General features: G+C 37.3%; 1 protein-coding gene across 4 annotated transcripts in view; it reads left to right on the plus strand.

Annotated features, from left to right (window-relative positions):
- slc12a5b (solute carrier family 12 member 5b) overlaps positions 1–14,189 on the plus strand; it is a 110,860-nt gene that overhangs the window by 31,183 nt on the left and 65,488 nt on the right. The window contains exon 1 of one of the 4 annotated variants that reach the window (XM_055167593.2): positions 3,462–3,768. The exons of 1 other annotated variant lie outside the window; for it this stretch is intronic. In XM_055167593.2, the coding sequence (XP_055023568.2) occupies positions 3,714–3,768 (55 nt within the window). In that variant the 5' untranslated portion in view covers positions 3,462–3,713. Of the gene's footprint in view, positions 1–3,461; positions 3,769–14,189 lie in introns of those variants that run through there. 2 more of the 4 variants (XM_055167591.2, XM_055167590.2) reach the window with 2 other exon arrangements.

Below are 14,189 nucleotides of genomic sequence, written 5' to 3' on the forward strand. Positions count from 1 at the left end.
GTCTTTCCCCATTCAAGTAGATATGACTTTTTAGTCTTTCTTGACTGAAATTACTGCCTGGAAGCATTGCTTGATTTTCATTCTAAATTGTCAGCATAACAATTTCAATATCATTTCAACATTAAAAACTAGCTTAGTTTTTTCATTAGAATTCAACTAAAACAAAAATATTGTTTAGAGCAGAGATAAAGGGAAAGGTTAAATTATAAAAAGCAATAATTTAATTTTAAGGGGAAAATATAAAAATTACATTTTTGGATCGTTCTTTATATTAAATGTAGATGTCTTGAGTTTTTAAAATTTTCTTTAGAATTTTACTTCATTACATTCTCTTACTCGGTTAACATTTTAAGGTCTAAATAAATTTTCCAATATAATCTCGAAGTCTATTGTCTTAAGTTTTAAAAGCCTTCTGAATACACATACACGGTGACACACCAGAGTTATACTGTATATTTTTATTGAACTTTTTTAAGTTTGTTCTGAAGTCCTATATCCATATGCTTCACTTTATCTTGTTTTGAAGCTTCACACTCCTCTTAATCTCTTGGTTTTATCAGTCTCACATGTTCTTCTTTTCCCCCTGCCAGATTCTCCCACCATCACCATGTCTCTACAGATCTGTAAGTGCATTCCAGCATACATGTACTCAACCACTTATGTGTTCTTTATTCTTGTGTGCCCTTCCTCACCATCCTTCTGCACTTTTCAAAAAGGTTTAAATAAAAGAAAAGATTTTACCATACCTTTAATTTATTCACTGTATTTATAGAAAGCTCTCAGCAAGGCAGGCTCAGTGGAGTTTAACTCGGAGGTCAAATAGAAAGTGTCTGTAAAAGACAGCAGAGAGAAGGATTTCCACATCACTTAATCTCACAAGCGTTTCACAATCTGTAGCCTGATACACGGCTTGTAAAAGCCTCTGGCAGTCGTTTCTTATACATAGGTTGTAGCTCATCATTATTTGATAACATACAGGAACATTAAGAAACTTTGAGGTATTTGATTCATTGGTCTGGAGTGGAGTTGAGTATCAGATGCTCCCTTGTGGTTTAATGTCAAACACATTTTTCTAAACCTGCTGGCAAAATTCTTATGCTGGTAACTGTTGTTCACTAGCTGCTGAAAGGTTGAATCTAAGCTTGACCAAAGCACTGTTGTAGGAGACACCAGCATACCATTTTGTGGATCATCTAAAATAAACACTGGGTTATTTTTAATCCAGCATTGGGTCAAAAATTGTTGAACTGAGCCCGCTGGGTTATAACCTAAAATTCACTGTTGGGTCAAATATAAACATTTTCTGGGCTAATTTAACATAACGGTTGGGTTTGTCCCCTTTTGATGCAACGCTGGGTTGAAAATAACCCAGAGTGAACATATGTTGTTAGTTTGAAAGAGAAGACTCGTGAATGACATTTGAAAGAGGGCAAAGAACTACAATAGAGTGAGGAAATAAGTATTTGAACACCATGCTGTTTTGCAAGTTCTCCCACTTAGAAATCATGGAGGGGTCTGAAATTGTCATCGTAGGTGCATGTCCACTGTGAGAGACATAATCTAAAAAAGAATCCCAATTTATGATTTTTTAACTGTTTATTTGTGGGATACAGCTGCAAATAAGTATTTGAACACCTGTCTTTCAGCTAGAATTCTGATCCTCAAAGACCTGTTAGTCTGCCTTAAAAACTGCATTTATTATCCTAAATTAGATGCACCTGTTTGAGGTCGTTAGCTGCATAAAGACACCTGTCCACCACATACAATCAGTAAGAATACAACTACTAACATGGCCAAGACAAAAGAGCTGTCTAAAGACACTAAAGACAAAATTGTACACCTCCACAAGGCTGGAAAGGGCTACGGGGAAATTGCCAAGCAGCTTGGTGAAAAAAGGTCCACTGTTGGAGCAATCATTAGAAAATGGAAGAAGCTAAACATGACTGTCAATCTCTCTCGGACTGGAGCTCCATGCAATATCTCACCTTGTGGGGTCTCAATGATTCTAAGAAAGGTGAGAAATCAGCCTAGAACTACACGGGAGGAGCAGGTCACTGACCTGAAAAGAGTTGGGACCACCGTTTCCAAGGTTACTGTTGGTAACACACTAAGACGTCATGGTTTGAAATCATGCATGGCACGGAAGGTTCCCCTGCTTAAACCAGCACATGTCCAGGCCCGTCTTAAGTTTGCCAATGACCATTTGGATGATCCAGAAGAGTCATGGGAGAAATTCATGTGGTGGTCAGAACTTTTTTTTGGTATCCCAAGAACACCATCCCTACTGTAAAGCATGGGGGTGGTAGCATCATGCTTTGGGGGTGTTTTTCTGCACATGGGACAGGGTGACTGCATTGTATTAAGGAGAGGATGACCGGGGCCATGTATTGTGAGATTTTGGCAAACAACCTCCTTCCCTCAGTTAGAGCATTGAAGATGGGTCGAGACTGGGTCTTCAAACATGACAATGACCCGAAGCACACATTCAGGATAACCAAGGGGTGGCGCTGTAAGAAGCATATCAAGGTTCTGGCGTTGCCTAGCCAGTCTCCAGACCTAAACCCAATAGAGAATCTTTGGAGGGAGCTCAAACTCTGTGTTTCTCAGCGACAAGCCAGAAACCTGACTGATCTAGAGAAGGTCTGTGTGGAGGAGTGGGCCAAAATCCCTCCTGCAGTGTGTGCAAACTTGGTGAAAAACTACAGGAAATGTTTGACCTCTGTAATTCCAAATATTAACTTTCTCAGGTGTTCAAATACTTATTTGCAGCTGTATCATACAAATAAATAGTTAAAAAATCATACATTGTGATTTCTGGATTTTTTTAGATTATGTCTCTCACAGTGGACATGCACCTACGATGACAATTTCAGACCCCTCCATGATTTCTGAGTATGAAAACTTGCAAAATAGCAGGGTGTTCAAATCTTATTTTCCTCACTGTATGTCTTATCTAGACATAAAATAATGTTGACCTAGGCCAGTAGGCAACCACCTGTCAAACATCCATAACACACCAGCAACTACTTAGCAACCAACCAGAACAACCTAGCAACCACATATCAATGCACTTAAAACCACAATATGGCATGTTTTGCAACAAACAAGTGGTGCTCACATTTTCTTTAAATAAATGTAAATACATGTTACATTTCTAAATTGAGGCCAGGAAAAACTACTTGAGAATGAAACCTCTTTTAATTTGCTTTGCTTCCTATCACCCCCAACCCTCCAATGCAGCTTGAGATGGTGATGACATGAAAATACAGTGAGAATTGACAATAAATTGAGCAAGCAAGAATAATCCCTCAGGTCTACACATTGCCGTGGCACGGACAGGCTGTGACACTGTAACTGAGAGGGAGAGATGACATGTGCGCGGGAGAAAAAAACGTACTCTTAAGCATTCCATCATTTATGTCCCTGCAGCCTTTTTCTGCCCCCAACCCCTCCTTCTAGAGAGAGAGAGAGAGAGAGAGAGAGAGAGAGAGAGAGAGAGAGTCCATACGCAAGGCAGCAAACGTCAAGAGAAGACTGCCGAAGCGAAGCACCGCTACTTCTTTTCTTGAGAGGAGAGCGGCAGAGAACCACAAGCTATCTCCATCTGTGCGTGAGCGTGCCTGCGCGAGGCTGTTCATCACCGGTACACGCATACGCTGGTGGAATCCCAGCTGTGCTAGCATTAGCTGAGGATCTGTGCTGTGTCTTCCAAAATGCTTAACAATCTCACTGAATGTGAAGAAGGTGATGGGGGACCCAACAGTCAGGGTGAGTGATTTGATCAGCAAGTATGTGTGTGGATGTGCAGGATGAGCAAATCAATTTTTTAATATACCGGCCACTAAAAATGGTACCGGTGATAAGTGTGTGTGTGTGTCATCTGGAGGAAGGTAAATGAAGAGCAATCATGCACCAAAGAATGATGCATGAGAATGTGTGTGAGAGATCGCTGTCAAAATATGAGCGTGAATATTCTGGTATAATCATAATCTCATGAATGCTTTCGTGTATTTGCGAGCGTGTATGTGTTTGCTAGATAGACGCACATGCAGGGTAGATTCAGAGGAATGATACGGTTGGGAATCCTTGTGTGTGTGTGTCCGTGTGTGTGTGTGTGTGTTTGCAGCTTTGGCTCAAGCTCGTGCTGCAAGGTTGCTGTGAGGAGAATTATAATGCTTTCTGTGTCTGTCTGAGGAAGTACAGACAGCAGTGTGTGTGTGCGTTTATGCAACATCGTCACCTCCTTAGGGGACAACCTACTCGCATCAACCCTTTCTGCTTGTCTGTCTCATTTGCAGTGTCCGTGTGTCTGTCTGTGTGTATTGCATAATCTTATTTAGTTTAACCAGTGGTGGAAATGGCTGGGATTCACTATGGGAACATATTTTACATTTTTTAAAAATCAATTTCCTTAGCGTTTGGAGGCTATTATGTAGATGAAAGATTGAAACATTTTAAAATGGAACATGGTTCCACCTTGAAATTCACTCCTTGGACTAAGTCCCCCCGAGTCTTCATGCATCCCCCAGCATTTTTATTCCTGGTTTTAACAGGCAATGGATTTGATACCCTGTGTCTCTTTGGGGGTAATTTAAATAATTGGAACATTTTAGTAAAAGCAGATCCTTCTATGCATTTTATGTCTTTAACCCTCGAATGTCTAAGAGCTTTGTGGCCAGCATAGTTACAGCTACAGAGAGAGAGAGAGAGAGAGAGAGAGAGACCTGACCTCTCTCAATTAATGCATTCTTATCAGCCTCCTGCAGTACAGCAGAAAAACTGAAATGAAATATCTTGGGTAATAAATACAAAACAGCATCTGTTGAGCCAATGTGGCACAAGTTTCTTCATCAAATGCATTGTTTTAGTTTATACGCGTCATAATGAGATTGCAGTGGTTCTGTCTCTGTCCAACGTGCTGAACTCAACACACATTGTGCTGGGATCAGTGACGCTGTCCATGGTTCTGAATCAACCCTGACCAATCAGTGTTCACATTCTGTTTCACATTATTGTGAATGTGAGGGTCTTCTGTGGCCTTTGTCACCACAGGACTCTTACTGCAGACTGCTGCATTGTAGCTTGTGCTTCTTCTCAAACGGTCTCTCTCTCTCTTTCTCTCTCTCTCTCTCTTTCACCCTCTCTCTGCTTTGCTGCCTTCAAAGTCTAATGCTGCCCTGAATTTTTTCTCTACATCTCGCTCTTCCTCCCATCAGGGGGTAGAGACAGTACTGCGGTGCTGTTTAATGCCTATTTGCCCATTGAATTCATGCTTGGTGAGGCTTTCCTCTAACTGTCTTGGCATGTTTTCTGTCATTCTCTGTCAGGACATCAGCTAATTAAACTGAATCTGAAGACAGAAGAATCTCCTTTCATTTATGTATATACACATTCATTCATTCATTCATGCATGCATGCATGCATGCATATACACATATATACACTCTGGGTTATTTTCAACCCAAAAAGGAAACAAACCTGACAATGATGGGTTGTTTCAACCTAAATTACTGTGTTGTTTTAACCACAGTTGCGTGACAAATAAGCAACTACAGCTTCAAAAACAAGCCCAAAATTATAATATTATTTATTACCAATAGCAGCCCAGCAGCCATATCACCCTGTAGCCCAAAACAGCTTGCCCACTGAAGCTAAGTAGGGTTGAGCCTGGTCAGTATCTGGATGGGAGATCTTTTGGGAAAACCAGGTTGCTGCTGGTAGAGGTGTCAGTGAGACCAGAAGAGGGTGCTCACCCTGTGGTCTGTGTGGGTCCTAACACCCCAGTATAGTAACGGGGACACAAAAGGCACGTCCTTCGGATGAGACGTTAAACCGAGGTCCTGACTCTCTGTGGATGTTTAAAATCCCAGTATGTCTTTCTTTCGAAAAAGAGTAGGGGTGTGCCCCGGCATCCTGGCCAAACTTGCGTTGGCCTACTAATCATCCCCATACTAATTGCCGATATTGTCTCCTTTTCACTAATAAGCTGGTGTGTGGTGGGCGTTCTGGTGCAATATGGCTGCCGTCGCATCATCCAGGTGGATGCTGCAAATTGGTGGTGGTTGAGATGATTCCCCCTTAAAGCGCTTTGAGTGCTTCAGAAAAGCGCTATATAAATGTAATGAATTATTATTTTTATTAATAAATGAGCTTGCAATATATTAAACTGAAACCTCTCCTTTATAAGAAAAGGAAAATCAAGTTATTAGCAAAATCTTCTAACTATCCATATCTCTGATAGGATTGGAGAGATGGAAAAGAGGGAAAAACAAGGAGGAAAAGACAAGCATTAATGGGAGCTGTAACATATTTAGCTTAATAAAATTAATTTGAACCATATGTATCTACTTTTAGTATTAGTATAAGACTACTTGTTTTATACATTACATATTCATACATCACAAAAACATTGTAAAAATGACATATTTACCTTACAAAAAGGTCATCCCTCGCCTCCCCTGCACTGTCCATCATCTCCTCAGCTGTCTCCTCTCGCGAGCACACTACCTGCATGGTGAACATGACTTTTTTTTAAAGAGGGGGAGAAGGGGGAGGATCAGGTGGGATGTTTTTACGAATTACGCCACAGCAATAGCTGTGAGCAGATGGTGTCAATCAATGCATTGGATATTGCGAAAACGGGAACCATGAATGTAAAGAAAACTGATTTTCCTAACAAGCAACCTTATTTTTTTTTAAATAAGCCCAAAAAAACGCAACACATGATTTTTTAACTCGACTTGCCAAAATAGCCCAAAGTCACGTATTATAAGTGGACTTGGCAACTTTGGTTTTAACGCATGTTTTGTCAAATATAAACAGTTTCTTGGTTATTTTAACTCATTGACTGCGTCTTTTTAAATCAATGCTGGGTTGAAAATAACCCAGCATTTATTAAGAGTGTACATACATACAACTTATTTACTTACTTTGTGGGTTTTAGATTATATCATAAAATGCAACCATTCTGTACACACTATTATTTACTATTGCAGATGGTTTTCAGTGTAGTATAGTTTTAGTTCTGTGTAATTCATTGGTCTCTTTATCTATAATTATCTTGTACTCAGAAACACTTACACTGAAAAAACGAACTTTTTGGTGTAGTAATATTTATTAGATTAACTCTCATAATTTCTACATAATAATATTAACATTTATTGAGAACTAGATTTTCCTAAGTAAAATGATGATAAATAGACAATTAATTAATGTAAAAAATGAACTGTGTGGGAATAGTAAGTCTTATTAGATATTTTCTTGTATTATTTAACTGTTTTATAGTCACTGCACAAAGTCCTAAAATAATTAAGTAAATTTTAATCAAAAACTTTAGCTTATCTTAGTTCATTTTACTTAAAAATATTAAATCCATTAAACTAAAAAATCTAAGTAAAATTTACTTACATTTATTTGCACATGTTGTAAGGAATACCCACAATTCTTTGCGGCTGAATATTTATTTTTTAAGCTTTATCACAGAATAAGAACTGATAAGAACTTTAACTACTTAAATATTTGTTAGCAAAATGTCATAAAGGTTTAAGCTCTTATATTATTAATATTGTTTTGTTGTAAATAATAATTTTGTGAAGTCACCGTTCAGGTGATCAGTGTTTCTTTACATGAACCCTGTTCAGAACATTGTATTGTAATTCTCTCCACAGTGCTGATAATGCATGTCAGAAACACAGTTTGTGTGCGTTTCTGTTCCGAATCAAGTTTATTCAATGACTGACTTGTTGTCAGTCATGAATTTTGTGTTATAATGCCATTTATAACGCTAAAAATAACTAGGTCCATAGGAATATGTTAAAGAAAATAACAAACAGAAAATACGATTTATTTAATATTACTAGGACAACAATGCTTCAATTTAAAAAAAAAACCTAATAGACTTTACCTAAACGATTAAAATAAATCTAAATTCTAAATAAAATAATTAAGTAACATTTAATTAATTATTTAACATATGTTTTATCATGCAATTTTAATGACATTTTATTTGATTTTAGTAGGTAAGTTTTACTTATAAAAAAGCAGTATAATTTTTAGTGCAAATTGTTACGAGGATTTTTTTAAGTAAATTTTACAAGTTTTTTTTTTTTAGTGTACAGGGGAAATTACAACTAGTTTCTGTTGTCTAAATGAGATGTAGATGAGATCCCTTAAGAAGTATATATTTAAAATTAGAATACTGGTACACTATCACCCTAAGATGTCAGACCCCTCAAACAAACTGAGCATTTTGCTTATTATTTATGTGTCACAGCTTCTTAAACTATGACATGATAAATATTTTGACATTGAAATTAGTTACATACCTTTCCTTTAAGAAAGCTATCTAAATGTGATTTTTATAGTAATTTGAAAGTAAAATAGGAAGAAAATTGTTTCAAGCCATATGTCTACTGTATGTGTGTTTCGTCATGAAGATCAATGTGTTAACACTTATGATTGGCTCAGTCGGTGGCACTGTTGCCTCACAGCAAGAAAGGTCCGTGGTTTGAGTCTCGGCTGTATTGTGAGGTCTTTCTGTGTGGATTTGACATGTTCTCCGTGTCAGCGTGGGTTTACTCGTTCGTACTCTGATTCCCTCCCACAGTCCGAAAACATACAGGTTAGGTGAATTGGAGATAAAAATTGGTCCTTCCCTGACTTGTTTATGTATTAACTTGTGTGTAGATGAACTCGTTCTTGCCACTAATATACCCTTAAATGCTGAAATGGATTTAAAACATAAATAAACAAACAAAACAAACACTCATGAGAGAGATAAGTCATACACTCATACATTTTTACAACGCAACAGGCTAGGTTCATCCTTTTTGACCCAATGATGGGTTTAAAATAACCAAGCATTTTTTTTGAATGTCTACCACAATTAGATACCTTCATATTACTTTGTGTTCTCTTCTGAGAAAAAAGCATAAAAACGAAATGTTATTTCCTCACTTCGACTGTTGGCAGCCTTATGATCCATCAATTAAGAGGTGCCATATGTGTCCAGTTAACACCTAAAGCTGAGGTATTTGAAGTGCTGAGTCCTCCCGTGAACTGCTGAGTTTGATAAATATATCATCGTCCCTTAAGTGTCATTATCAGTTATGTGTTTCAGCAGCTTTTTGTTTGTTATAATGAGTAGCATGACAAGCCAAAACATTCTTGACCTTTTATTGGTTGATGAGCTTTAAGATGTTAAATTGAGATATGGCACTAATGGTCTTTGATATTTGTTAGCAGTCACGAAGGCTGAACTGGATTAGGATAGAAACGAGATGATAGGCAGAGGGAAATTGATTGTTGATTGACTTCAGAGACAGCAGGACCTCCCAGCTATATCACACCTCCACATGACTAATAGTTAATAATACAGACACTGATTGTTATCTATGTCAAAGATGGTGATATCTTGTCTTTAATTTGATCTCCAAGTTGATAGAACTTTAGCATTGTGGATTTCAAATACCATCTATTACAGCCCAGTCACACTAAATAACGTACCTATAGTCACGTAATTTTTTGATTTCCGCATTTTTTGGTGATCGTATCACGAATTTCTGTTTTTGTGTCATTGTCACATATTGGTTACTCAACTGTTTTGTCCTAATTTCTTATCATTTTTGCTTCGGTTTAGGGTTAGATTTACATAAAATGACATCCTTACCCAAACCCAACTCTAACCCTAACACCAGGCGACAATGTTTTAAAATTAAAGTGACACTTTGAAGTTTTTCAACCTATTTTCAAGACCCTTGTGATGGTACATCGACTTAAAATAGGTTGCATGACATGTCCACCATAGCCTGATGGGGTTTGTATCGCTTTTACTCGTACTTTTAAACTTGGGGTTTCGGGTAGTAACCCGAGCACAAAAGAAAAAACTACAAAAATCTGCTTTACGGCATACGTCACTTCCTCCACTTCCTCAAATTCGGACGTGAGACCGCAACTATTTCGTTTCCTGATGTTTTTGTCATGGCTGAAGCACCAGCTAAGAAAAAGAAACCCAAGGTTTTGTCGGAGGAGACCAGAAAGAGAAAAGGGGAGAGTGACAGAATACAAAGAAGGACGAGGATCAATTATATTGGGCCAGCGTTCGCTCGCTGGTGTGAACTAAAGAAGGAGGAGGGGTTTTTGACCGATGCTGACTAGGCCCTCATGCTTTTGGACTAGTAAGTAATGTTATAATGCTTGCATATATAAGTCCTGTCTGGTCTAGAACACTATTTTTTAAGTGAATTTTACTGGAGGCTACTTGGAGAGTTTAGAGAGATACTTATATCACGTGACATTGTGGCGCCGTGGTAGTGTCTTTGACCTACGACACAGCGATCGGGGTTCGATTCCCCTTTAGGGCAATATTTTTTTTAAATATAAACTTTAACCAAGCAACCACCGTTACAACTGGCTTGTAAACGTGAGCTATGGGATATTTTTGATGTTTGATGAATATAAATCCCATGAAATTATATTATATGACACATGACATGCTGGAAGGCACAATTTGTGATCTGAAGAGTTGTCTTCTTTTCCTTTGTGACAGTGCTGCGGCGCTTGTGGCCTCTAGGGGCGCTAAACGTGAAAAATACATGTCTAGCACCCCCTAGCTAGATGCCAAAAAGTTCCATGGTGTGCCTTTAAAAAAATAATATTATAAAAAAAAAAAATAAATAATATAATAATATAAAAAATAAATCTGATTTTTTTTTATAAACCAATACTTCAAGTGACATTCTAATGCAAACACCAAATCTAACCCTAAACCGAAGCGAAAATGGTTTGAAAATAGGAAAAAGCAATTGAGTAACCAATAGGTGACAATGACACATCACGATACGATCACGAAAAACCGCGTATATTCGTTACAGTATCACGAAAAATAATCAAAAAATTACGTGACTATGGGTACATAATTTTGTGAGACTGGGTAGTCTATTAACAAAAATACAGATTTTTTCCAAGCTAAACTGAAAAGGGCGGTTTCCCAGACAGGGTTTAGATTAATCCAGGACTAGGCGTTAGTTATATTAAGACATATATTTTCCCAACATGTTTTGTTTTATGTCTCTTAATATTTTTACTAAATATACACCACCATGTCCACATTATATCATTAAGCACCAGCAACTAGAAAAAAATTATTCATTGAATTTAATAAAATTTTTTAAGGTAGGTGGTTGCAATCAATTTATTTAAGCTACATTTAAACAAACAAGATTAGTAAAGTGAAATAAAATATAAAACGTTTGTTTAAATGTAGCTTAAATAAATTGATTAAATTCAATGAATATTTTTTTTCAGTGTAGGATTAAAACAAAGGCATTTAAATATTTCTGTCTTAATGTTTTATACTGTAGAGATTGTTAACCTTGCAATGTGTGTGTGTGACAGAGAGAGAGAGAGAGAGTGTGAGTGTGCGAGAGAGAGAGAGAATGAGAGAGAGAGAGAGAGAGAGAGAGAGAGAGAGAGGTTTGTCCTTGTCATAGGGTCTCATGTCAAGTGAACATCAGGCCAGATGGCACAGACCTGTTTTAGCAGCCACAGACACAAGAGGATATTAAATCACAACAGGACCACCTTAAATTAGGAAAGTCTGGAGCTTTGACACAACCTAACATGCTCAAAAACACAGACGCATACCGTATAAACACTTGAATTTTGTGATAGTGAATAATTGTACATGTTGAGCAATAATTATATACCACATCATTACGATAGGACAGTATTACTATCACTGTAAGTAAAAACAGATAATGTCATATCCATAACAATACTGTACTCCATCTTTATACAAAACATATGCAGCCCTGTCTGTGAAGTCTAGGCTATTAGTAGCATCAAAGTTTGATTTTGAAACATTAATTTCAATAATTTTACTCTGTCAATATTAAAGATATTAAGGTTATATTTTTGAATGTTCTTTACATTATGTATGATGATTTTTAGGTAAAACAAAGTAGATCACAAAAATGACTTTAGCTGGGTTTTCACTTAAATTCTGTACATTTTTCACCAATACGTAATATGTCAGAAACCATAATTATGTATTTAATTAATTAACACAGAAGTCAACATCACAGCTCTCAACCAATCAGCATGCAGTGTTTTGAGGTTGTATATGTGTGTGTATAATGGACTGTGATCATGTCCATTAATTAGTCTGATCAAAAAGCTCCCAGGAGCATCAATTTGTCAATATCAAGTGAAAGACAAGCAACATTATTGCCTGCACTAGACACAGTCTGCACAGAAACATGCAGCATTAAACATATATAACCTATATTACAGTATATGTTACCTGATATGACACAGTTATATTTATAGCAGGTGACACTTTAAATAACAGCTTATGGCAATGTACGTTTATGGGGTAGGTGTGTTTCGAGGGTCAGAGGGATGTAGTTCTTATGTAATTGTTTAAGGATAGTGAGTATTATGTCACTGCAAAAGACCAACGCATTATATAAGAACATTTTCCTAATGCCACATTTTTTTATGTTTCATCCTGTAATCCTGCTGATGTATTTGCCCTTGATGGATGCTTTTGTTAAGTTGTTTTGGCCAGATGTCTCTGGCAGGTGCCTGGGAAGCCATTTTAGGGTGAGAACAGAGAGGAGACCAGAAGCTATTAAGTGACACATGTAGAAAACAGAGGCAAGAATAAGTACAGATGAGTAAATACAATAAGTTGTAACCTCAATGGTAGTAGCATGTTCACATTCATTTTGGTCTTGAAGCGAACAGTTCAATTCAGTTCAATTCAATTTTATTTATATAGCACTTTTCACAAAAGTTAATTGTTTCAAAGCAGCTTTACATTAAAGGAATAGTCTACTCATTTTCAATATTAAAATATGTTTTTACCTTAACTAAGAATTGTTGATACATCCCTCTATCATCTGTGTGCGTGCACGTAAGCGCTGGAGCGCGCTGCGACACTTCAATAGCATTTAGCTTAGCCCCATTCATTCAATGGTACCATTTAGAGATAAAGTTAGAAGTGACCAAACACATCAACGTTTTTCCTATTTAAGACGAGTAGTTATACGAACAAGTTTGGTGGTACAAAATAAAACGTAGCCCTTTTCTAAGCGGATTTAAAAGAGGAGCTATATTTTGTGGCGTGGTGGCGCTTTTGGGAGTACTTCGACTCGCCTGAAAAGTCCGCTCCCCTTCTCACTCTCATAATGGGAGTGGGAGGGTGTTACTGCGCCGAGTCGAAGTACTCCCAAAAGTGCTATTACGCCATCAAATATAGTTCCTCTTTTAAATCCGCTTAGAAAAGCGCTACGTTTTATTTTGTTCCACCAAACTTGCTCGTATAACTACTCGTCTTAAATAGGAAAAACGTTGATGTGTTTGGTCACTTCTAACTTTATCTCTAAATGGTACCATTGAATGAATGGGGCTAAGCTAAATGCTATCGAAGCGTCGCAGCGCGCTCCAGCGCTTACGTGCATGCACACAGATGATAAAGGGATGTATCAACAATTCTTAGTTAAGGTAAAAACATATTTTAATATTGAAAATGAGTAGACTATTCCTTTAATAGAAGCAGTGAAAAGCACAGAAAAACGACAGATAGCACAACATAATACACGATAGACGCAGTACTGCATTTATATGCATTTCCATGCCCATATTAAATGCCATGGTTATTTTTAACCCATGCTGGGTAAATAATGGACAGAACACACCACTGGGTTAAAATGTACCCAGTGCTGGGTTGTTTTAACCCAACTGCTGGGTTATTATACCACAAAAAGTAAAAAGTTGGATTAAAAATGTGCCTAAAAATTACTTTATTTGGTAACACCATCAAAAAAGTTGTTTCAAGTGGAAAACACTTTAAGTAAAAAAAAATCAAAGTTTAAGAAGCTTACATTTTTGAGGTGTTACCAATTGAAGTCATTTTAGTTCATCCAACTTTTTACTTTTTACAGTGTGGATGCATAACAACAACCCAACATTGGGTCATTTTTAACCCAGCACTGGGTCATTTTTAATCCAGAATTGGGTCATTTTTAACCTCTTTGCGCTGGGTCATTTTTAACCCCCCTGCACTGGGCCATTTTTAACCCATCATTGGGTAATTTTTTAACCCAGCATTGGGTTATTTTTTAACCCAGCATTGGGTTATTTTTTAACACAGCAATGGGTCATTTGTAACCCCCCTGCAATGGGTC

Source organism: Misgurnus anguillicaudatus, chromosome 5, assembly GCF_027580225.2.
Source record: "Misgurnus anguillicaudatus chromosome 5, ASM2758022v2, whole genome shotgun sequence".
Classification (NCBI taxonomy): Eukaryota; Metazoa; Chordata; class Actinopteri; order Cypriniformes; family Cobitidae; genus Misgurnus; species Misgurnus anguillicaudatus.